The 25,875-nt window shown below is 33.9% G+C and overlaps 1 protein-coding gene across 10 annotated transcripts in view; it reads right to left on the reverse strand.

Annotated features, from left to right (window-relative positions):
• Window positions 1-25,875, reverse strand: part of NR3C2 (nuclear receptor subfamily 3 group C member 2) — a 358,516-nt gene that overhangs the window by 36,271 nt on the left and 296,370 nt on the right. For all 10 annotated transcript variants that reach the window (XR_004230317.1, XM_031942985.1, XM_023505949.2 and 7 more), the window contains exons 7-8: window positions 11,364-11,494; window positions 6,674-6,831 (exon numbers count right to left, since the gene is read on the reverse strand). Coding sequence is in view for 9 of the 10 variants with exons in the window: in XM_031942985.1 (XP_031798845.1) it covers window positions 6,674-6,831; window positions 11,364-11,494 (289 nt within the window). In the remaining variant the exon portion in view is untranslated. The remainder of the gene's footprint in view (window positions 1-6,673; window positions 6,832-11,363; window positions 11,495-25,875) is intronic.

A 25,875-nucleotide genomic window follows, 5' to 3' on the forward strand; every position in this document is an offset into this window, starting at 1 on the left:
ACCTCTATTTTACAGATGAGAAAACTGAAGTCAGAAAGAACTGATTGACATTTTTTCTAATGTACTACATGTTTGAAGAGGAAGATATTTAAAATTACATGTGCTGCCTATGATTCAAAAGATACAGCTCAGAAAACTTACCTTCTTTCTTAAGAATCCTATTTTGTCATGCATGGTCCTGCAAGGGAAAAAGCTGCAGAGCCCTGCTAACAATTCAGTGCAGCAGAATCTGTACCATAGTATGACCCTGAACTGTCCTACATACAAGAGTGGTGCCAGAGCTGGGTATTTTATTACAAAGAACAAAACAATTCTATTTTGATATTACTTGAACAATAAAAAGAGAAAGAAATGTCTCTCCACCCAATGAGTCAGTTTTGACAACTTTTAAGAAAGATTCTGATAAGGTTCCTAAGCAATAATTCTTGGTTTACCATATCAGTTGTTCATGGTTGCCATCTAACTGGCAACTTGCCATTTCACAGGATAAAATATTACTTAATCTCCTTGCCTAATTAAAAAATGCCTTACCTACATTTCCAATTGGATTTTAGAATATTCTGGCATTTAACAAGTAAGAAGACTTAAGTGATTTATGAAATTTTCACATAAAGACTGAGAGGACCTATATCATTTTTTTTTGTGTTCAATTTAATTCTTCTTAAATAACTGGTTAGCTCTTTGCTGGTCTACACTTTCAAAATAGTGTTATTTCTTATTATTCAATTGACATATAAATGATATAAGGAAAGAGCATAGCATAAGATCAAAACTCTAAGGTCATCATCATCTCCTAGTCACATAATCTTGGCCAAGCCATTTGATTTCTTGGAGTCTTTACTTCCTCATTTGAAAATGAGTTTAACACTTGCCCTACCAACCTTATAGGACTAATGCGAAAAAAATGCATGGTTGTAGAAATGTGAACTATTATTATTTGAAAATATAAAGTCCCTGAAAGTGAGAACTACATGTGTGTTGCCCAAGAGCAGAGAAATAGGAAGAGGCAGGGCAGGGAGGACATGATAAGGTAAAGAAAATTGACTTGAATTCAAAATCTGCATTCACAGCTTTATTATACAACATAATATTCATGTGATTTTGGCTGATTTCTTTAATTTCTTTGTATTTCAATTTCCTCATCTGCAAAATAAGGGGGCTGAACCAATTCAACTTGAAAGATTTATTTAGTGCTTACTTTTTATTCATAAGATACTATCAGACACTAGAGATCTTGCCCTCAAGGGACTTTCATGATTCCCAAAATCTCTTTCCTATGATCAGAGGTACTTTTATATGGTGTAGAAAACACCCCAAAACTCAGTTTGAAGGCCATATTTTCAATTTACATCTCAATTTAAGAACTTAAAAAAATTCCAGAAGCTGAAATTGAATCATATCTTTTTAAAATAATGTTTTTGCTTTAAAAATTGATTTTTATTGATTTTTTTTTTTTTTGCTTTTTACATCACCTAGATTTTCATTCTTTCTCTTATTCTCAATTTCTAAAAGAACTATCCCTTAGGACAAAGACATTTAAAAAAATAGAAAGAGGAAAAAGTGAAAAAAATTAAGCAAAACTGATTTCTACAGGAACAGAATAAAGTATTGCATGCAATGTTTCACAACCATTGATCTCTCTAACTCCTACCTACCTCTTTAAAGGAATAGGGAAAGGTATCTTATCATATCTCTTCTTTGGGGTCAAATCTGCAGTTACTAATTTTGCAAAATTCATTTTTTTTTAAATTCTTGGTTGCTCTTTCCATGTATATTCCTGTAGTGTCTGTGCATATTGTTTTCCTGGCTCTGTTTACTTCACTTTGATCACTTTCTCGACATTTTATCATTTTACCACACTCATTATTTCCTACAAATTAGTGATATTCCCTTCTATTTAATTAACACAATTTATTTAACCATTATCCAATCAAAGCGCATCTACTTTGTTTCTGTTTGTTACTACAAAAAATAATTTAAATATTTTAGTGTATATTAGACCTTTCTTTTTGTCAATGGCTATGTTGGGTTAAAGATATAGGAGTGGAATCTATGAGTCAAAGGGTGTGTTAGTGACTTTATTTGCACAATTCTAAATTGCTTTCCAGAATGGTGGTACATGACCAGTAAGTCATACCTTAAAGTACACAAACTACTTGCTTTAGGCAAGATGAATCAAACTTGTGACTTAAATTTTTATCCCTTGGTCTCTTAAAGTAGGCTTGTGACTCACTCATCTCAAGTCTACGTGCAATATAATCATACTTAAAATCATCACAACAAAGGGCACAATTGCATAGGATTAAAATCATCACAATGAAAGTCACAACTTCACAGGAAACAATTAACTAAATGAGCAATGAGAATTCCAATAATTGCATAAAGACTGACTTGCTTACAGCATAAACCTTGAATGAATCTCTCTATTGTTAGCTAATTGTATCACTGAAACTTAAAACTTCCTTGTCTCCAAACAAATATATAACTCTTTCCCTGTGCACTCCTGTAGGATCTACAGTGTGATATTTCTGTACTGTACTTCACAGTTCGAGTTTCACCCCACCCTTTAACAGAAGTGACATCTTCACTCAGAGATTTCACCCTATAGAAAAATCATTTCACTGGTTAAGTACTGCCTTCAGAAGCCTGAAGAAAGCTGTTATTCAACAAGAAGATCCTCTCAGGCAGAAAATGGCAACCGAGTCAAGCGGCAAGCAGTGCTGGCTGCAGCCCCGCGGCCTCAGGGTAGGCTAACAGAACTGAATGATAACATGCTGAAACAAAATCCCTCCTAACGAAAATCTGTTCAGAATCAGTCATGTTGAGGCTGACTTAAAATTCTGTTTTGAGAATTGCTAAACATGCATTTAACTTTCATGCAAAACCAAGTTTTTGCTGACTTCAAGATGTAGCCTCCCTCCCCCCCCCACGAAACAACACATTCCAGAAGATGTCAGGAAAGATCTGAATGAAGCTTTGGAGAGCATCTGTTTCTAATGTTCCTAGGCGCTCGTTCTCTGATCACCAGCATAACACAGTCCGGCATAAAACAAGCAGCTTGTCTCTCTCTCTGAACGTCTACAATAAAGTGATAGAGCAGGAAAAGGTCATTCTTTGTGCCACTGACTAGCTGGGCTAGGAGTGTCACCTCTAGGAGATTCCCATTATAGGGGGGCAGGGAAAGGGCTGGGCCAGATGACCTTTTAGATATAGATGGCTGACCATATTGTCAAGTGGGACTCAATCATATTCTTCTGCCTTTTTTGTATAATTCTTCATAAATACTATCTCTCCAACCTGACTGGAAGTCCCTTGAGGACAGTAGTTTATGTAATTTAATGCTAGATATATGTAATATAGTGAGTTTTTATAATATAGCTTACTGAAATGAATTTAAATATAAGGGTATGTTCAAGGTGGAAACGATCATAGGAGGAACAGAACTTATATTTATTATCACGATGTTTTTCCTTCGTTTCTGAAGAATAACAATAACATCACGGGCTGATGTCTGAGTTTGAGAGTGAATTGGACTTGAGTTAGGCAGACTTGCACTCACTCTCTCTTCCAGTTAATGTAGTCCAGTGGTAGGACAAAAGTCAGGAAAGATGCTAAGGGATGATCTGGACATCTTCAATAGTGACCAGGCTCTACGTGCTCCCTCTCAATGGCTGTTGGGACAAATCGTTCTTATCTGCCATTCTGCCAGAGGAAGCGTCACCTGTTCGAGACAGAGAGTCCCTTAACTCCCTGACAGGTTGCAGGCTGGTGGTTATCCAGCCAAGAATCTTAGTGGGGAGTGGCTACTGTACATGCTACAGCTTCTTGGAGCCAAAGATGGGAGCTGGGTGAATCAGGTAGACACCAAAGGTGAGGAGCCTGAAAAGGATGTGGTGAGCCATTACCCACAGGTTCTGGTCCTCCCTAAAGACCCCATATAGTTCTATTACCACTTAGCATTTATTAACTATACTGGCCACTCAACAAAGCACATAAAAAATAGAACCTGACTCCTGTGAACAAACGAAAGTAGCTAAGAAATAGCTAAGTAATAGGACTTTTATAGCCATGAAAAATGAAACTTGAAACCAAGAGTTAGAAAATGATAACCATGTATCAGATGTATTTTATCAAACTAACATTTGTAATGTTTCATACATGATACACAGTCACACTTCTGAGAACAACTGTTTTCTGCTTTTTGAAATTTTTGGGTAAAAGATAGATATTCAGAAGCTTTGTTATGGTTGATAGATTTGAATAGTACCTTTTATAGAGTGTCTCAAATAAGGCTCTATACAATATTATGAGGTAGGTTCAACAAGAGGATATTACATATCAGATTTATTGATGAAGAAACTGAGGCTGAGAGTAACAAAGAACAGGAAATAGAGTAGATGCCCACTGATTGGGGAATGGTTAAATAAGTTGTGATATTTGAATGTAGTATCACTGTGCTATAGGGAATAATGACTTGTTTATGAACCCACAGCTGGATTCTGTGGTCATTTACAAACTTTTTAATAAAGTGGTAAATCCCCTTCTGTTGAATTGTCTATAACTAGCATGAAAAATTCCTAGAGTATACAAGTTTCTGCCTAAATAACAACCATAGCATGAGAAAGAATTGTAGTATTTCTAAACACATGAAGTTTGGTACTCTCATCCCTTTTTCCATATAGTAAATATCTGTGTGTGCAGAAAGGGGAGAGCCCACGTGAAATTCTCAGAAAGTCCTGGGTCAAGGATTTGATTAGGTCACAGCAGCTAAAATTGTTAAATAAAACAACAGACTTAGAAGCTGAGAGATCCCAGGTTTGTACATTACACTTGTAATACTGAGTAAATAGGATCCTTAGAGAAGTCCCTTTAGATTTATACTGCATTTCCCCATATTCTTTCTGTAGTAAGTCAATAAATAGAAGACTCAGGATAACTTAGAAGACCAAAATGTATTTTTGTTTCCTTAAAATGACTTGGATTTGGAAATGAGATAGCTCTCTTTAATTGTCCCAATTCATATCACAGAAATAAGAACTGACATGCTGATTCACTCATACAAAAGTTCTGCAAGATTTGGGGTTTAAGAAGGAGTTACATTTCTCAGTTCCTGCGATTAGTTTAATTAAATGCAAAATTGCTTTGTTATATATCATTTATTAACATATTAATTGGCTCTAAGAATATAGTGCTATTTACCTGGAGGTATGTAGCTTAGTTTACAATTCACTTGTGCTGGCACAAAGAAGGAATGAATTTCTGAACATACAATAAATTCATCCTGAGATACACTAAAAGGAATTTAAGCAATACCCACAATAAGAAAATTCCTATAACTAGACAATCTGTTGTTTAAACAACATTCTGACTGAACAATATTATTTCCCTCCCCTTTGTTAACTTTTATATGAACGCAAAAATGTACCATGGAGAAAAAAAAATTATTTTCTTCCAGAAAGCTGTTTGCCATCATCTAGCATAAAAATCTACCATTAAATCATATTCTTTGGAAAATAATTTACCAAATAATTACTAAACTTTTTATTATTTATTACTAAACACATTTCTAGCATTGTAATCATGTTATATATTAAGTTGAAAGGAAGCAAGATCTATTCAAAGTACCCTTGAATATCTGGCATAACTCGATTGAAATGATATTGTTTCCTTTCATGATGCTCTGCACTACTCAACTGAAGTCATCTCCCTGGGAAAGAGAAACCTCCCTTTTAAAGCAAAAACTACCAGTAGTAATTTTCCATGCCTATCACCAAGCTTATCAACACTTTAAAGTAACAAAAAACCTCTGGGAAAAAATTCTCTGGGTAAATAACATAAACAGATTTCAGTTTGTTAATAGATCTGAAATGAAATCTAAAAAAAAAAAAATTCCAAGGCTTCACCAATAAGAGAAATTAAATGACTATTTGTGCACAATTTTTAAAAATCATAATCTAAGGATCAACACATAAAGTGAAACAAAAATCATTTTTAATACCACCTCTGTTATACTGAGTAGATTATTTTAACTTATAGTTAGTCTTTTAGGAAAACTAAAGCTCCTGATACTACAGATGTGATATCAAAAAGGAACCAAAATATACAAATCAACCTTCCTACCTCTAGAAGACAAAGAAAGTGGTCAATATAACAAGTGAACATAGGATTCAAAATCTGGCAAAAATGGGGTGATATAAGTTGGCTCCAAACCATTAATAATGTTTTTTCAAAGATTGAGTTATAAGATTAATAGTTGCCAGACCATCAACTATTTATTCAATGTTAAAGCAAACATTTTTATTAACAAAATACTCCCTAAATTGCAAATAAAAAATGTGAAATTTGATCTAACACCTGTAGCAAATGTGAAGGAGGTCCGTGACCAAGGGCACTCTGTGGGTCCGAACACTGTGGAGTGTTCTCTATCTGATCTTGTTCTAAAGAGAACAAAACCGCACCCACTGCTGTCAATGTGGTTTATTTTCCTTCAAATTTATCGAAATGAAAATTTCTTAATCAGCATTTAGTATTTGTGAACTGGTCTATTCCTACATGAAAAATTATAAACTCGATCCTTCTACAAGCTATTCAAATGTCTCCAAAATGTTAATATAGCACCAACAGATCACTACCAGCTTGCTGTTTTAAAAGCCAATTAATGAACTAAACTTACATCATGCATGGAGTCCAGTAGCTTAGTCAGCTGATAGAATCTTTGCCAGCTTTGTCCAGAGTTACTTGGACATTTTGTTACCATTTTCCGCAACTCTTTGATGTAATTTGTCCTCATTTCTTCAAATGCAACTTGGCTTTTGAGGCCATCCTTGGGAACTGTGTTGAAAAACACGGATATGATAAAACATTACACTGTTTTAGAAGTTAACAAGTTAATATATGTAAAATATTAATTAATTCATATAAATGCTCTAAACTCTCTGGGCACTCCTTTTTAGATGAATATTGAATATTATGAATGATACTGAAGAAGAAATATAATAGATACTTCAGATTCATATACTGGCAATTATTCAGGATATATAAGAGCACACACACTGAATCACATTATTCTTTATTTTCAGAGCATTTTACAAATCCTTGCCACATAACTGAGTGCCCATACTTCAGAGGTTAAAAATTTCTAGTTGTCCTATTGAGCTCCACCCCTAAGAAATATATTTATTATTATGGCTGTGATAAGCATGTCTTCTCAGAGCATTCCCTTTCCATTCAGTGATTGATTTCACGATATGTGGGAGGATGCTGCAATCTCTCACAAAGACACAGCTTAGCAATCTTATGAACTGGCAACAGGTATGTTCATGAGCCACAGAGAAAGAGGGTTTGGAGGAGGATGAACCACTTGCTCAGAAGGTGTTTTTTTTCCTCTGGAAGCAAATTTAATAATGCAAGAAAATTTAAAAAATCATAGAATAGTACATCTTTGTCAAAGTTCTGAATATAACAGGTTTTTGTTTATTTTTATACAATAGTTTGAATGTAATATAAAATGCCTCATTTTAAGTGATGTTTTGTTTTCATGATATCATTTGAGTTAAATCCTGAGTTTAAAAAGTGACTAACGATGGGTTTATACACATATGTATTGACTATATAGGGTCTGAAGACCTGTTATAAATTCACTTATATTATCAAATATATACTAAAGACTAGACACATTTTAAGCATGTGAGATTGGTGGTCAGACACACCATGAAATTTCCAAATAAAATCAGTATCCTGAATATATATGGGTGTTCTGTTGTGAATATATTTCTGCGACTGTTAATGATTTCATTTCTGGATGTAAAAACACTATACTTTTGATTCCTGATTAAAGTTAATTCGTGTTCTGCCAGTGAAAGGAGGGGAGAAAGTATAGAGAAATCCTTTAATAGTAACTGCCCATATTGCTGAAGGACTCATGAACAATATATTAAAAACCTTTTCATAAAATTAATACTTTTAAAAATAAATTCTCTATTTCTTTAAGTCGTTCAGTCAACAAGCATTTGTTAACAACATACTCATCAATTCTGTGGTTACTACTGAAAAGTAATAATGGAGAATGTCGGCTGACTAAAACTGTAAAGCCAATTTCTATCCAGAATTCTAAAATTAGGTCCAATCTTCAGAAAAGCACTGTGAAGTTGCACAAATCAAATACTAATATAAAAAGAATCTTGAGGTCTAAATCACACATGTCTGTACTAAGGCTTATTTCTTCATAGTATAAAATTCCACTAGCTTTCCTTCACAGGTACATTAAATGTAACATCATCTGGAGAGAGAGGGGAAAACCTTACATTTTACTACAAGCTTCAATACTATCTTTTAGGTCATTAACACTTGCCAAATCTGCTTAGATCAAACAGGCATTCTTCTTAAGCCATTAGATTTTTGAGGGTTGTTTACTTGGATTCTGAAGTTATTAAACTTTATGCTAAGTATTGCTACTTATGAGTGGCAGCATAGTGTACTGGACAGAGTATTCAGTCTCATGAAGCCCTGGGATTGAGTCCTCTGACACATCCTGAGTGACTCCTGAGCAGGTCATTTGAGTCTCAGGCAACTCATGCCTGAGGTCCTGATCTATAATGGAAAGGAAGAGTCCCTTCATTGGGGATTGCCTGTACCCATGAAATCACAGGTCTGGTCTCATTCCCACACCCATTATTACTTTTATTTTATGGCTAAAACTAAAATGTATCCTATTTCTCAGCCAGATTTTTCCAAAAATTGAAATAAACCCATAAATAAAGAGGACTTGAGCAAAACATCACATTCTGGAAGTCAGCCCAGAGTTCTGATTTTACTTATTAAATGCAATGGGACTTGCTTTTGGAAATCTTCCAAAAATCTATGGGCTGGAGAAGAGCATAGAAGAAAAAATTGAGGTATAATATCTGCTTCTTTCTACATGCAGAAGAAGCAAAATGATGTCATCATCAATAAAATGTTTCTAAATGTATTTTACATTGCTATGTGATTTCACTATCTCCAAATCAGAGGAAATGTTCTCATACTTTCTTCCATAGATTATTATGAAAAACTTTGTGAAACGTTTAATGTCATTTACTTTTATTTATCTAAAAACTGTGATACTTAAATTTTAGGAAACAAAAATAATAATCATAGTAAGCATCACAAGATAGTATTGTCTATTCTTAACTGCATCGGTTTATATAAGAAAGCAGCAAAGGCAACTCACTCAGACTAAATAGTCTAAGTCAAGGAGCAGACACAGCACACACAGTGAAATTCACTCAAAATTCAATTAATCTATGATGTTGGCATTTTTCCCCAAAACCTTTCTTATAACTGGAAGTTAAAAAAACAAATGAATCAATGAATCAGAGAGGTGAAACATGGCAGGTTAAATGTGTGTATGTATGAGAGAGAGATGGAGAGAAAGACGGGAGAGACAGAGGAAGAGAAAGAGAGGAAGAGAAAAAGAGAGAAATAGAGACAGAGAGACACACAGAGAGAGAAAGAGAGAGAAAAGGGAGGGAGAGAGGGAAAGGAAAAGAGAGAGGAAGAGAAGGAGGGAGAGAAAGAGATAGAGAAAGAAAGAAAAGGAGGGAAAGAAGGAGGGATGCAAGAGGGAAAGGAGGAAATAGGAGTAAGTAATTTGAGAGGGTGTAATCTTAAAACTAAAATCAGCATGAATCATAGTTCTAAGACTTTGGCACTACAGCTAGATAAAATGTCCACAAAATTATTGCATTACCAGACAGAGTCTAAATAACATGAAATTTGATTGTAGAAGTTAGAAGACTATCTGTCCTTGAGGCTGACATGAAACATCATGGAGGGAATGTAATGTTTTTCTTGTATGAAGAAAAGAAAAAAGCCTAGATTTGGAATAAGAGGTCCTGAGTTCAGATGGTGACTGTTGGTTTATTGTGACTCTGGGCAAATAAATTACTGTTGGGACTTCTCTTCATCTGCAAAATGAGAGACTTAGACTAAATGATCTCTCAGGGACCTTTTTTTCCTTCTAGGTCTATAGAAAAGACCATATGATTTATTTAATCCAATAGTTTTCAAAGTTTTTGGTCTCATTGCCCTTTACAGTCTTAAAAGTAATTGAGAAACCCTAAAAAATTTTGTTATTGTGGGTTATTTCTCTAGAGATTTACCATATTAGATTTTAAAACTGATACATTTAAAAATTGTTGATTTCATTAAAATAACATATTTTAATAAAAACTATATTTTCTAAAACAAAAAATGAAGAGTGGCACTTTTTAAAAAAATGCATCTCTTTAAAGTTTGGCTTAATAAAAGACAGCTGGATTCTCATATCTGCTTCTTCATTTAGTCTGTTGTGATGTGTCATTTTGGCTGAAGCGTACGAAGAAAATCTGGCCTCACACAGTTATGTAATTGGAAAAGGGAGGCGTATTTTAACAGATAAATAATGCCTTAGTATTATGAAAATAGTTTTGACCTCATTGTTTTTCAGTTGCGTTGGACTCTGGGACCTCATGGACCACAGCATGCCATTATTAACCATGGGGTTTTCTTGCTAAAGATACTGGAGTGGTTTGCCATTTCCTTCACCAATGGATTAAGACAAAGAGAGTATTTAATGACTTGTCCAGAGTCACATAGAAAACAAGTGTCTGAGGCTGGGTTTAAACTCAGTTTTCTTGAATTCAGGCCCTGAAAGGGTTCTAGGGATGATACCCAGAGAATAATTGATTAAGTCCAAATGTCCATTTTACAGATTAAAAAAACTAAGGATGAGAGGGAAGATGCTTGCTACAAATTTAGAGAGTTAGTAGTTGAGCTCCTGAGATTGGAATATTGAGGAACTACACCAAGTTACACATAATGCAGTGTGAAGGTAAGCACTATATTTTGGATCATACTAAACAGTAAGATTTCCTTTCTGTGCTCTAGCCCTATAAAAATGGCCAACTCATTGGATATTTTAAATTAAGTATACATAATGTTCAAAACTAACTTCATTTTTCTTTTTTCCAAACTTGCCTCTTCTTAATGACAGCTCTAATCTAATAACAGTGATCCACTGGACCTTCTGAATTGGATGTCCCATAGAGATCTCAAACACTACAAATCTTAAATCTTTTTAATCCTTCTTCCAATTTTCCCTATTTCTATTGAGGGCATCATAATAATAAGTCAATCAGGTTCATTTCCCCTCCTCACTTTGAAATATGCCAGTACTCCCTACTGCCTCTCATCTGACTCCTTATATTTTAAAAAATAAATTAAAATAATTTTTTAAAAAAATTGAGCAAAATGACAAGTTTATAAATTTTGTTCCATGGAGAATTGTATTAAAGAGAAGCAAAAAAGAAATTAAGAAAAAAGTCCTGGGATGGACACCAATTTACTTGTGCTTAGGAGAAGCAACACTTTCATTATGGTGTACTCTTCAAATGTAAGCTGAAGACGAACAAACTGAAGGCTGATTTGGTGCATCCCCTGGCACAACTCATACATGGCAGACTGTCGCATCTTCTCTCTGCAAAAGAAAAGAGGAAAAAAAAGTCTTTAGGATTTAGTCTTCATTATAAAACCCAGAATAGCAGGCCAAAATGTAACTAGCCAAGATAATGTCATAAATGAGTTCTGAGTCAGAGTTTTTCTTCCCATCTCAATATAGAGCAGATGAATCTTTTGCTGACAGAAGAGCTATTGTTTAAGAGAAAATTCTTTGCCATTCTCTTTAAAGACAAAAAATGGTGGTGACATCTATTCCTAGGCCTTGAGACAGCACTGAAAATCACCAAATCATTCTTCTTCAACTAATGCCATTATTTTAATTTATGTTGAACAATATTAACCTCTTGGCGTTCTCATTAATAATTCAGATTGTGCTACTGAGATGGTCTTATAAATTGGAATGTTGGGGGTAAGTGTAATAAGTTACACATGATGCAGACTGGGCATAAGCCCCATATTTTGGATCAAACTAAATAATAAGATCTCCTTTTTGTGCTCTAGCCCTATAACAATGGCCAACTTATTGAATATTTTAAGTTAAATATACACAATATGTCCAAAACTAACCACATTTTCCTTTTCTCCAAACTTGACTCTTTTCAATGAGAGTTGGATCATCTAGGTTCATAATCTCTTTGTTCCCTTTCATTCCTCACTTATGCCACATACCCAGTCATTTGCCAAATCGTGTCATTTCTACCTCCATAATATTTCTCACAAGTCATTTCCACCACTGTAACAGCTTTACAAAGCTCCTTCTCTTCATTCAAAATCAGGCCCTTATCACCTCTCATCTAGACTCCTGAAATATAATGTCCTAATTGGGTTCCCACCTCAATTCTCTGCCTATCCTAATTCTTCCTCCAAAATAGCAGACAGAGATCTTTCTAAATTGCAGATCTGATTATTCATTTCAAATCCCTTAACCATTATATCAACTCCAGTGTTGCTAACACTAGCATCAAATATAAACTATTTATATCTGTTTGTCACTTAAGGTTCTTTCCATTCAGTTCACATTTTTTTTTTCCAACTTTATCAAATACTACTACTCTCTCTGAACTCAAAAGCACAGCCAAATTAGCTTTCTTCCTATTCCTTACCACTCCCATTCCCTCTAGGATGTGTTCCCTTTCTTTCCACACTTCCTAACTTTTCCTTTCCCTCACCCACCTGCCAGAATGTCCCCTCCAACATTTACCTTGTACTAATCTAAAGATATGAACATTCTCAACCCTTTTAAATGGTAAAATTTTGAAAGGCAGGAGTTATTTTGCTGTTGTCTCTATAACCTTCAAGATACAAAAATTCCTGACATGGTTGATTACTTGTTAGCTGATTAGTATGGATTTAGAGGCACTTGATTTCAAAGAAACAGCCTATTCCTTGTTTATATTTAATCTCTTTCATTCTTTTAATGACCCAAGACATCATTGTGAATAGTAGAATAAAGTAAAAAGATGCTGACAGTAATGAAAGTAGCTATGTATAGTAATCAGTGCCATAGAAATGAATCAGGAGATCTGTGTTTAAGTACTCTAAGAAGCTGTGATATCTTGTATAAATCACTTTACATCCTTAAGTCTTAGTTTTCTCATATATCAAATAAAGAAACTGAACTAAATCGGAGATTTTTAACCTATTCTGTAATATGAATTCCTTTGGCTCCATTGTGAAACCTATGTACTTTTTTCCCCCAGCATCATCTTTTTAAATACAGAAAATTAAAAATATGGGATTAATAATGAAACCAGTTACACTGAGAGCTCTATCAGTCTCTCTCTTTTTTTAAAACAAGCTTAAAAACTTCGAGTTAAGAACCCCTGGACTAAATGATCTAAATTGAATTCTGGAAAACAAGCAAAAATTTTATGGCACAGTTTATAAAAAATAAAACTAAATCTATGACCACTGCAGATTTATGGCCTATATTATAAAGGAATTGAAAGATCAGTGTAGCAAAACATCTGCCTATTAAAGAGAGTAGCGAGTCTGAAAAAGAATGAAGGCAACTCTCTGCTTCTGAATGACCAACCACATTTTCCCAAAGTAGCACCCATTCATAAATTTGCCATTTTGTATTCTGCAAATACTGTGTTCACTCTTGCTGAATGGTGTGTGTGTCACACATGTATACATATGTATGTATACACATATTAATAGCTTGATACATATATAACACAATAAAAGTCTATTGAGGAATGACAATTAATTACTTCTTACTAGATGAATATGTGCCATATCAACTTGAAATATATCTCTAAAAAGTTGGAGGCACTAGTAAATTGATATTATTTAATATTTTAAACTACCTCTACCCATAAACTTATTTTACTTTTCTCTTATTTATGTTAACCAAAACTGAAACCCCACACTGCCCTGAAGGTATCTGCTAATAACATCTTTTCCTTAGAATTTGAGCTCCAAAAGAACAGAAATTATGTCTTCTTTTTCTAATCAATTTCTGAATAGCATAATGTTCAAGATCATGAGTACAATTTTAAATGAATAATATTTGATGAAATTAAAGGGGAAGCATATGAAAGATCAACTAGAAATATTGAAATACACTAATTTCACATACTTTGATGAATTTTTTCTTTGTTAAGAAAAAAACCCTGGTCTCTGAAATAGCAAGATTGGCTCCTATATAAAGCACCTTAAGAGTGATTAAAGTCTGTGTTAACTGTTCCTATGTATTAATGGAAATATGTAACTGAATGTATTAACACATATTTAAAATTAGAATTTAGAGACTAATATCCTTAGGCTTTCCATATGATGCTCTTCCCATACAAAATGGACAAGGCTGCAAAATCCAACCTTTATAGCTGATCCTACAAACCTCATCATTATGTTTGAGTAAATGAAACATTGTGTTGCACGGTCAGTATAACAGATGGTCCCTGTCTCTAGTTTGTTATGTTTTTATTTTACTTTTTAGAAAATAATATGCACACAGCCTCATGGCTTATGATAAAAATGACCTCAATTTAAACACTGAAATCAATTCAGCTTACTGATTTTTGACATTTTAAAATGTCTAGTAGTCCTGCTAGATTTTTCTTCTATTGATGAAGCAAAGCATATCAGAAGGAAAAGCATTATTTATGCTCATTTAAGCTCTGATCTTGTTATTATTTCTGATAGTGTTTACTTTATCCATTCATAGTAAGGACAGGATTCTGGACTTTACTTCCAGGAATCACTTGTGGATGTTATTTTATAGTTCACTTAATGGGGCTAAAGATTTGTTAGCCAATAAGTTCTCCGACATGCATCAAATCACTATTAACTTTGTGCAGTACAATTAACTACTAAAAACTAATTCAGTGTTTAGCAGCTACTTTAATTGGTGTTTTAGAAGGGATGTTTTTTGAATAATATTTTACTTTCCCCTAATTACATACAGAAACAATTTTTAACATTTTAAAGCTTTTTATTTTCAAAATACATGCATGGATAATTTTCAAACATTCATCCTTGCAAAACCTTGTATTCCAGATTTTTCCCTTCCCTTTTCCCCACCCTCTCCTCTAGATGGCAAGTAATCCAGTATATGTTAAACATGTGCAATTCTTCTATGTATATTTCTATAACTATCATGCTGTACAAGAAAAATCGGATCAAAAAGGGGAAAAAACTGAAAGAAAACAAAATGCAAGCAAACAACAACAAAAAGAATGAAAATACTATGTTGTGATCCATACTCAGTTCCTACAGTCCTTTCTCTGGATGCAAATGGCTCTCTTCATCACAAGATCATTGGAACTAGCCTGAATCATCTCATTTTTAAACATTTTTTAAAAAGTGCCAATTTCCAATTTGAGACTCAAATTTGAGTCCCAAATTCTATCTCCTCTCTTCCCTTTTCCCTTCCCTAAGACAATAAGCAATACAATCATATAAAACATTAGATGGACGTATTTCTAAAGAATTGCAACAGGTCTTTAGCACCAGAATTTCCATCGACCTTAAAGAGTTTGTCACATGTTATTTCTTTATGCATCAATCCGGAAATCTAAAAGAGGTAAAAATCACAAAATAGATAGTCAGGTGGTAGGGATATTGCAGACATCCTTTGTGTAGTAAAGTTTTATCTATATATTAGAGACTCAGCAACTAACAAATCTCATTGAGTCCAACTCCCTCTATTTGCAGACAATGAAACTGAGCCCTAGAGAAAAATGATGTGATTTGTCCCATATCATACAAGTTAAGTAACAGAGCCAGGTTATCTATCCACTGCACCATGTTGTCTTTATTAGTTAACTTTTAATTATCCATGTCAATAATGGGATATCTGGGATATCCTAATACTGGCCTACAATAATGTGGATTGGTGAAAATCATAGATGCTGGGGTGTATTAGAATTTGGGGCCTGTTCTCTATAGCACAGTGTCTGATATCATGTGCAGTGTCCATGGCCCTGCACCAGCTTGGGGCCAAGGGCTAATGTGGATGTGAATTTAGAATTAGGAATATAGCTAATTGACTGTACAGATTATTTCTCATTTACGCTCACACATTGTACTCATGTATTTCTTAGGATTTGTTACACACTCCAATGTAGTTTATATTAATATTTTATAAATCCAATTTTTAAAACCAAATTGACAAGCAGGCTCACATAAATTTACTAAAAGACACTCTACAGGGATTTTTATAGAGGAAAAGGGGCCACTGCAGGTGGCTGGTGAGCAAATACATTATCAAATTAGATAACATACGTAGGCAGAGATTTTGTGAACCTTAAAAATGTTATATAAATACCATCTATTAGCGTCATCATAATGTCTCTCTTTATCCCCTGACCTACAGCGAAGCACTACTATAAATGATTGTTTCATTTGCCTATGTTTCCTGAGTGTGTAGGCTGGATATCCTCATGCAGGCCTCAGGTGGTGAAGGCCTCAGCTGCAACCTCTGCTTTTTCTGTATCTTAAAGACTGTCTGTTGGAACTCTTATAAAGTCAGAAGGAGATGATGGAATCAGTAATGAATCCTAAGGCTTTTTCTTATGAAATAAAGATCTATTTTATGTCCATTCAATAATTTATGCACTAACGACTTGATACAAAAAAGATACTCTCTGTTGTTCTAACTTAGAACTAGGATCAGTGAGTGTAAATGGAATAAGTAAACTCAAAAAGGGAAAATTTTTTTAATGCTGAATTGTTCAAATGATGGAATGGACTTCCTTGAAAACTGTTCAGCTTAAAAGGTTGAGAAGGACGTTAGACAACAACCTGCAAGGATTGCTGTAGAGTGAATTCCTGTATATAATGAGCAGTTGAATTAGGTTGGGGGATCTCAATCATTTTTGTGTCATGGACCCTTTTGGCAATCTGGTAAAGCCTTTTCTGAACAATAATTTTTTTTTGAGTGCATATAAAGATAGTTTGAGACACTCATTTTTATGAGATTTTGATGAACAATGTTTTTAAAGGATTGAAGGAAGAGGTAAATTTGTTAGAGATTAATGAAAATAGATAATTTCTCCATCCAAGTTCCTGAACTCCCTCAACTCTATCCAGAGTCACTCTGGTAGAACGTGGACTTCAAGAAATTGGTCATTTCTATGCTAAAGTCCTCTCTATTTTTAAGACCTTATGTTTGTCAGGGTTGCTCAAGAGAATGACAGGCTTGGAGTCAGAAAGACTCATCTTCCTGAGTTCAAATCTCAGAATTCAAATGTATATTAATTTAGACTACATTTTAAAGGGAAAAAAAACCTAGTTCATTCTTAAAATCCACTTTACTGCTCACTTTTAAAAAATGAATTTTTATTACTTGGGAAAATATTCTCCCACCAAATATATAAAAAAGTAATTCCTCCCTCAGAGAATGCCATTTTTCATTGTCACACTTCATGTCTAGTGTCTTATTTCATTTAATACTAGAACTAGAGTTTGAGAGATGAATGCAGTCTTCTTTCTGTTTCAGTGGGTAAGTAGCTCATGAGGAGACATGAGAACACGGAACTATTCTAATTCCTACTTTCTACCACTTTAAGTACCTTATTTAATTTCAGGTAACTGCCTCACTTATAAAGCTGGGTAGTTCAAAGAATCCTTAATATGGTATTTCTGAAATATACACAAGACTTATTACTTAATTCCTATGAATAATACCCTGGTCACAGAAAGAGACTGCTACTTTGAGAAGGGGTAAAAGTAAATTGTTTTTCCTCAATTAATTACAAATAATGCCCCAACATGTAATAGACAATTTCTTCCCAGTGCTAATTTCAATTTCTTGGAATTTAATTTGCAATTTGGTTTCATTTTTTTCAAAGAAGTACTTTTATTCTATCATTTAATGCATTTAAGATGTCAGTAGTCAGTGGGAAGATAGGGAAAGAAGTTAAAGAATGTGACTATTTTCACAGATTTGCAATTCCTCTTGTTAAATTCAGATGACTTGTCCATGCTAAGAAAAATATCATTTAGGGATCTCATAAATTTCATCATACATAGTTTTTTGATATGCCTGTGTTAAAAGCAGCTTTTAAAATCTGAATAACAAACTTAATAAAAAACATAAACAACTTATAAACTTCTATTTCAATCTAGAAATAATGATTTTATAATCTTCTCCAGGACACTCCAAACAGAGTCCTATCTGTCACAGATTTTCATAATCATTTGCCATAAAGCAGACATCTTTTCAGCCATCATGAATAATCACATCACTTACCATTGCTCAGGATCTATATTTTAACTCTTGCCTCATACTTTCAAGGTATCTAATTTCTACTTTTTGCTAATGTTGCCACTCAACAAATACAGGCATATATAATGAATACTATTTAAAATTAATACACAACACATTTGTTTTATTTCTATGTTAAATTTTTCTGATATTCCATATGCTGAGATAAAATGGTTAGTAAATTTAGTTGAGAAATAGAATAAATCACCCTGCTCCCATCCTAAAATCCTTAGGTCTTTTGATCATAAGGTTGATGGGTTAGTAACATAAGAGTTTTCTCTATTAAATGTATGATTCTTTCCAGAGTGTGTGCTCACTATCTGACTTGCAAATATATTCATGGAAGGAATTTTAGAATCTTAACAAGTCTGAACATCTTATTTAAAGATTAGGAAACTTGAATTACAGAGAGGCTGACTTGCCCACAGTAAGCACTTGCGTCAATATATAAACCCAGTCTTCCTGACTTTGTGTAGGGCCCTATTCATTATTAAATATGAAATGCTGCATTTGCTCATAGTTGTTCTTTCTGTGTCTGCCTTTGTTTCTGTGTGTCTCTGTCTCTTTCTTTCTCTTTACCTACTCTATAGGAGTATTCTTACCTTATTCTTCATATCTTTGCTTTATGTGTTGCCTCTCCATTAATATATAAGATCTCTAGGATTTTAGAAGCTGCCTTCTTTGCTTATATTTGTATCTCAAGTGTCCCAAACATATTAAATACTTAATAAATTCATATTATTTATTTTTCTCCATGGTGTCTGAGTTCTATTCATTCTGAACTTCTATAAACTAATCCTCTGCTAACTATTTTGTTTGTATCGAAAAAAAAAGAAGTAGAAAAAAGAAAATTCAATTCAAATTCTAGTGATCATGTGCCTTCTATCAACAATAGTATTTTCTGAAACAAAGGCAGCTAAGAATAATCATGAAGATAAAAAAAAGTCCCTATTTTAAAACCTCACTTATGAAACAGAAATTTCAATAACTACATGTGAAACAAATAAGTAAAGCATGGATAGGGGATTGTTTTGTTTTATTGTTAAGGTCTTCCCTTAAAGTAGTCAAAAGCAACTTTATTTAGTTGTTCTAAAAAGACTAGTTTTTGAAGAACTCAGTCTATCTAGTTTTTTTCTTTTTCTTTTTGGTTGAGGCAATTGGGGTTAAGTGACTTGCCGGGGTCACACAGCTAGAAAGTGTTAAGTGTCTGAGGCCAGATTTGAACTCAGGTCCTCCTGACCAGTGCTGTTGCTCTATCCACTGTACAATCTAGCTGCCCCCATCTAGGTTTTTTTTTTCTGGAGAGACATTTAACAAGGAGGGGGAAGTACTAAATAAATACAAAAATTCATTTGAAAATATACTGCAATTTCATGTTTTGGCCAGCAATGGGGATAAGAATAAGAAAGACAAAAAAAAAAAAAAAAAAAAAAGAAAGGTAAAGAAAAAGAAGTGAGATATGAAAGAGAAAACAAATGGGCAGAGAGAGGGGGTTGGGAGGGACCTGTATTCCCAAAAGGGAAGATCATAATAGGGGAAAAAGAGGGGGAATGTAAGAAAAGAAAAAAAAACCCTCAAGTTTTAGAGTCAAGGTTATATACATATACACATATATGTGTGTGTGTGTATATATAAATCTATATATACACACATATACATAGAGGCAGATAGATAATGTATATATGTGTCTATAGATGCACAATAGACAGAGAGAGTGAAAGCAAGAAGGCGAGAGCGAAAGCAAGAAGGCGAGAGCAAGAGCAAGAAGGCGAGAGCAAGAGCAAGAAGGCGAGAGCAAGAGCAAGAAGGCGAGAGCAAGAGCAAGAAGGCGAGAGCGAGAGCAAGAGCACACTTTGTAATGTTTATATGTTGATGAGCTTCCTCTCACTCCTTCTTGCTTGCTAATTCTAATGTTCAATGTTACTTAATTTAAATAATCATTCATTTAGGACCAGCAATGCATAATTTGTTTAGCTACCACATTCCTCCTTTTCAGGGACCTTTGCTTATAATATAATTATGCCTCAAATATACTCCCCTTTTTCCCACCCTGCTCATCCAGGCTTTAATTCACCTCCTCCTTGCTTCAGCTCATACCTCACACCTGTAGTGCTTTCTTCCCTTCTTTGAAACTCCTATGGCACATTCAGTCTTACCATCTATTTTGCATTTTTAAATAAAATTCTGCCTACATGTGATTTTACCACCCATTGCACAAACTTTACTTGGAGCGGACCTGAGAGAATATCTTTCAGACTCCTCATTTTAAAGATGAGGTACACTGACATACATAGATGTTCAATAACTTGCCCAGAATCACACAGGTAGAAAATGATGAAGTGTGAATTTCAACCCTGACCTTCAGACTCCAATCCAACATTTTTTATTGTACCACAAAAATTTCTTTAAAATATTAGGTCCTCTGAATATGGAAATATGTTTAGAAGAATTGTATATGTTTAACCTCTATCAGATTGCTTGCTGTCTTGGGGAGGGAGGAAAATGGTGGGCAGGACAAAAAAAAAATTGGAACACAAATATTTGCAGAAGAGAATGTTGAAAACTATTTTTTACATATATTTAGAAAAATAAAACATTATTTAAAATGTTAACTCCTCAATATTTCTGAATTGACTTTTGAGATGCTAATTAGATGGTTAACTATTATCCATAGACACTTAGTGGCTCAAGATCTTTAATTTTTTTGTTTTTGTTGAATTGTTTCAATGACACCTAACTACTTGGGACCCCACTTGGGGTTTTCTTGTCAAAGATAATGCAGTTATTTGCCATTTCCTTCTCCAGCTCATTTGACAGATGAGGACATTGAGGCAAATAGGGTTAAATGACTTGGCAACAGAGAGACAGTCTATGAAGCCAAATTTGAACTCAGAAGAATGTGTCTTCCTGACTCTGGGCTGCCACTTTAAACACAGTGTCTACAGCAGCATTTTTTTTTCTTTTGAATGAGAGAGCCAAAGTAGTTCATTTGTCTCAAAAGACTGATATTGTATAGGGAGAGATACAATTCTGACAAGTTGCAAAGTGTCATGTAAATAAAGTTAGTTATTCAGCTTGATTTTCTTTATGATGTCTGAAAAGACACAATTACCCTTAAAGCTGGGTTCAAGACCTATCTCTGACACATTCACCATGCAATTCTAGGCAACTATCCGAGATTATAAAATACAGAAATGGTGCCAACTTGCCTGGGTAGAGGGGGTTTTTGTATCCAGGGGTTACCTGTACCACTGAAATCACAGGTCCAGGCTCAAATGTAAATGTAATTGGTTACTCGTTTTCCTTTTAACTTTCAATGATCTTCAGAGAGGCTCAGACAATGTGAATAATTTAAGAAAAACAAATTCTTTTCCATCAATTTTGAGTATATTAAGTGATAAATAATTTTAAAAATTATGTAAAAGGCATTTATGTACTTCTTTGATTTGTCTTTTATTTCTTTTTTATCTTTAAAATGAAGTGATTAAAATCACTGCGAACTTAATTACAGTTTCTTTAAAAAAGTATCCAGGTTTCAAGGACGTCCTTTTAAAGAAAATATATATTTTACTCTTTTGAGTAAAATATTTATTTCCCCCTCCAATATAGTGTTATCTTTGTCTAACTATCCACCACTAATAAGGCTTGGACAGATTTGCTAAGTGATTACTGAATTAAATTCATATGTAGTTAATGAGAACATTCCACTTGCAGTCTTGTGCTTGTTTCTACTTTATTTTGTAAGGTATTACCAGTTATCTCGCTTCATTAAATCTTTTGGAAAAACCTCAAGTATACTACAGGACATATTGCATGATTAAGAGTTAATCACACACAGTGAAACTCAGTGCACCTTGTTTTTCCTCTTTTAGTAGTAATTTCCAATATTAAATCAATTTATTAAGCTAATATGCTGAACCTCCAAGATATTTTATGAAAATATCATATATCTGTTTCCCCACATGAATCAGATGAATCATGTGAATCAATGGGCCAATCAATATTATTTCAATCATTTATCTTGTATGTAACCTCTTTGAGAAATTTGTTGTAAATATTTTCTTTCCTAGTTAATTTTTCTACTTCAAATTCTAACAGTATTAATTTGGTGCAAACTTTACCAATTCTATGCTATCAAATCAGCCATTTTACTTAGACTTATTTCTATCCCTTATTTTGTCAAGCTGTCTCCCCCTATCCACAGTTGTTCCTCTAATTTATTTATGACAAGACTTTTAAAAATCTTGTTATTTAGAACATTGTAGACTATGGGGTGACATATTGGTCTAAACTTAATTTCTGAAATCTTGCTTTATAGTTTTTCCATCATTTTAGTCAAAGAATGAATCCTTACTCCAACAGTTGAAGTCTTTGGGTATTCTGCTTCTATGTCTTATTTACCTAATCTATTTTAATGATCAACTTAAAAAAAAATTTAAACAGTATATGCCAAATGGTTTTTTTCCCTGTTACTCTGCAGTAGTATCTAAAATCTGATATTGCTCATTCTTACTTTCCTTTACTTTAAATTCTTGAGCTTTTGTTTTTTTCACCTGAATTGGTACTATTTTATCTCACTGTATTCATGGTTACCACCTGGGCTACTATAATACGTACATCAGTTCTTGTCCCCAGCTTTTTACTTTAGTTGGAGTTGCTTGATTTTTAAAAATTTCATAATTTTTTTTAGTTTCAGTTCCAATTTCTTAATTTTATTCTCTCCTTTCTTTTTCTCTTAATCTCTCTCCTTTTTAAGTTTCACTTTTCTCTTACTTCATTTCTTGAAGTATTCATTAAGTCATTCTTTTTCCTGAGGCTCTATTGGTATTCCTTGTGGAATTACTTCTTTGAGTTTACCTGGTGGGCTTCTCTTATCCTACAGGATTTCTTCATTGTATTTGGCATTTTCTTTTGTTATACAGCTTAATATTCTCAGTTTTTTTTTTTTATTGTACTCAGTTCCAGGGCAAAAAACTTTCCCTCTTCCTATGCTTTTGTATAGAGTGGATAAGTCCTGTCTATTCATTTTCCCTCTGTAATTAGGTTGCTGCAGTCAGTTCCTGACTTCTACTGCTATGTCTTGGTGACCGAACAGACCTCAAATCTATCTCTGTATCTGAGCAATTACTAACCAGGAGTTGGGTTTATCTTCTGAGAAGCCCTGACAGACTTTGACCAGTTGGTTGGAGATCAACTGGTTTGAAAGTCTCTGAATTTCAGAAAGTGTGATGCTCTGGGGTTAAGCTGGACCTCTCTTTTTGTTCTAACAAGGGCATTGGTTTCTGGAAGGCCCCTAGAAGTACACTTATCCAATCCCCCATTTCTCTTCCCAATGACCCATGGAAGTCTGACTCCATTCAACTACCTACAGGCCTCATTAACTAGGCATTGAGCTGGTTTTTGGAAAATTCCCACATACATTCACAATCTGCCTATTTTCTTGTATTGTCCCATATAGCATGAAGGAATTTACTGTTATTTAATTCTGGTTATACTGATCACTGTTTCAATTAATATTTATTTTTTTGGTCTGAGGAAACTGAGCTGGCTAGAACCTTTTGCATTTATTCAGAACTAATTAGTGCCAGGCAACATGCTAAGTGCTAGGGATTAAAAAAAGCAAAAATAACTCCCTTCTCCCCAAGTCTTCCCCAAAAGACCAGTCTCTGCTCTCACAGAGGTTATAGTCTAATGGGGAAGATAACACAAAAATAAATATGTATAAATAAGAAATACAAGATAAATTGGAGATAATCAACAACCACTGCAGCCAACATAATTACCTTCCACAAGGAATTCTGGGTTAATTTTAATACGATGTTATATTAGTTAATCTATGTATAGTATCTAATAATAAAGTAAATGTATATCAATTTAGGAAACAGGTTGTTTAAATTTAATAAAGTCAAGATCTAACACCATATATACACTAGCAGAGCCAGTGAAGATGATTATCAACTGAATCTACTCTCACACTATGGCAAGATCAGTAATTATATTTAAACAGTATTTACTGACATACTAGAGCAGCTAGGTGTGTAGTGAATTGAGAGAGCTGGGCCTGGAGTCAGGAAAATTTCATCATGAGTTCAAATCCTGCCTCAGAGACTTATGAGCTGTGTGACCCTGGGCCAATCACTTAATCCTGTTTGGCTCAGTTTCCTGATCTTTAAAATGAGAAGGAGAAGGAAGTGGCAAATCACTCCATTATCTTTGCCAAAAAAGCTCCACATATGGTCATGAAGAGCCAAACAGGAATGAACATATACTGGATACACTGATGCAGTAGGTATGTGATTGTACTGGAAGCAACAAATGTCTGGATAATAAATAATGACTTTATTTCTGTAAGAGAATACATATTTCTTCCATTACAAGATGAATTTACTGTAAACTAATACACTAATAATACGTTTTTGGTTGTACTAAGAAAATGTTAGTAATAAAAGATGCTTTAACCATGGTAAAAAAGCCACTAATTCTTACAGTAAATTTCCTCACTCTTGAAATTATTAAATATTCAAATAATTGCAACACTTCCCCCTTACCATTGTTACTACTGAAATCAGAACACTGGAAAAAGGCTAAACATCTAAGGGTCATACAAAGGTAACAGTGTTCTTATTTGTTATTACATTATTTTAATGGTTTCAGGTTTCATGAAAATCCCATGGAATACTGTTGGGCATATAAAACAAAACTTGGTGAATTTGCACTGTTTAACCAGGAAGATATATAGTATTCATTAACACAGATTCCTTTTACAACTAAACACAGTAGGGAACTACTTGAACTCAGTTCTATTCTTTCCCTGTAGAATTAGGATCAGGTTTGATTTAAGGATTACTATAGTGGTTTTAAAATTTTTTTAAGGTTCATAGAAACATAAATTTAGAAACAGATTCCATAATGGCTATCCATGGGGCAAAATCTCTCTATTGCAGAACATCTTTTTTCTTTTTTTCTTCTTCTCCAAAATACGTCATAGTGAGAGTTAGCGGTCCTGAATGGTGGCTATGAGAACTGAAAGATCTTGCAGTCAATGTACTTTTAGTATTGCATTAAGAGCTAATGTTTTTCTTCCTTTAACTTTTTTTTCCAAGTAAATTAGAGTATATTAGCAGCACAGTGCAGTGAATGATGCAGTCAGATTTAGGAAGAACTGAGTATGAATATGGCCTTAGACACTGAAAGGCTGTGTGACCGTGGGCACATTATTTAAGCTCTTCCAAGCTGAATTTTCTCTTCTGTAAAATGGGGACAATAAAAGCATTTTTATGGCAGGTTGTTATGAGGATTAAATGGGAGAGAAAAAAGTGCCTTGTGAAATTTATAAAAGCTACCTATGAAGATGATGAGTGTACTTAAGTTTAGTGTTTGGGGGATGCTTATAATATGGCTACCCTTAAGGGGCTTTCTAAAGGGAACCAAGAGGCTAAACGAACATTTTGTTTTAAGGATGTATCTATACATAAACTGATCAGGCAGAATTCAAATAATTTAGGTTGAGTTTAACCACATTTTATATTCCACATTTCCCATCATGTAAGAGGACATATGAATTGAAATAAACATCTAATTATAATTGGGTCAGTTATCCTATTCAACAAGAAATGCTGGGAAAACTGGAAAGCAGATTGGTTAAAAGATTTACTTCATTATTTATACTATCTACCACAATATAT

Source organism: Sarcophilus harrisii, chromosome 6 (assembly GCF_902635505.1).
Source record: "Sarcophilus harrisii chromosome 6, mSarHar1.11, whole genome shotgun sequence".
NCBI classification, from domain to species: domain Eukaryota; kingdom Metazoa; phylum Chordata; class Mammalia; order Dasyuromorphia; family Dasyuridae; genus Sarcophilus; species Sarcophilus harrisii.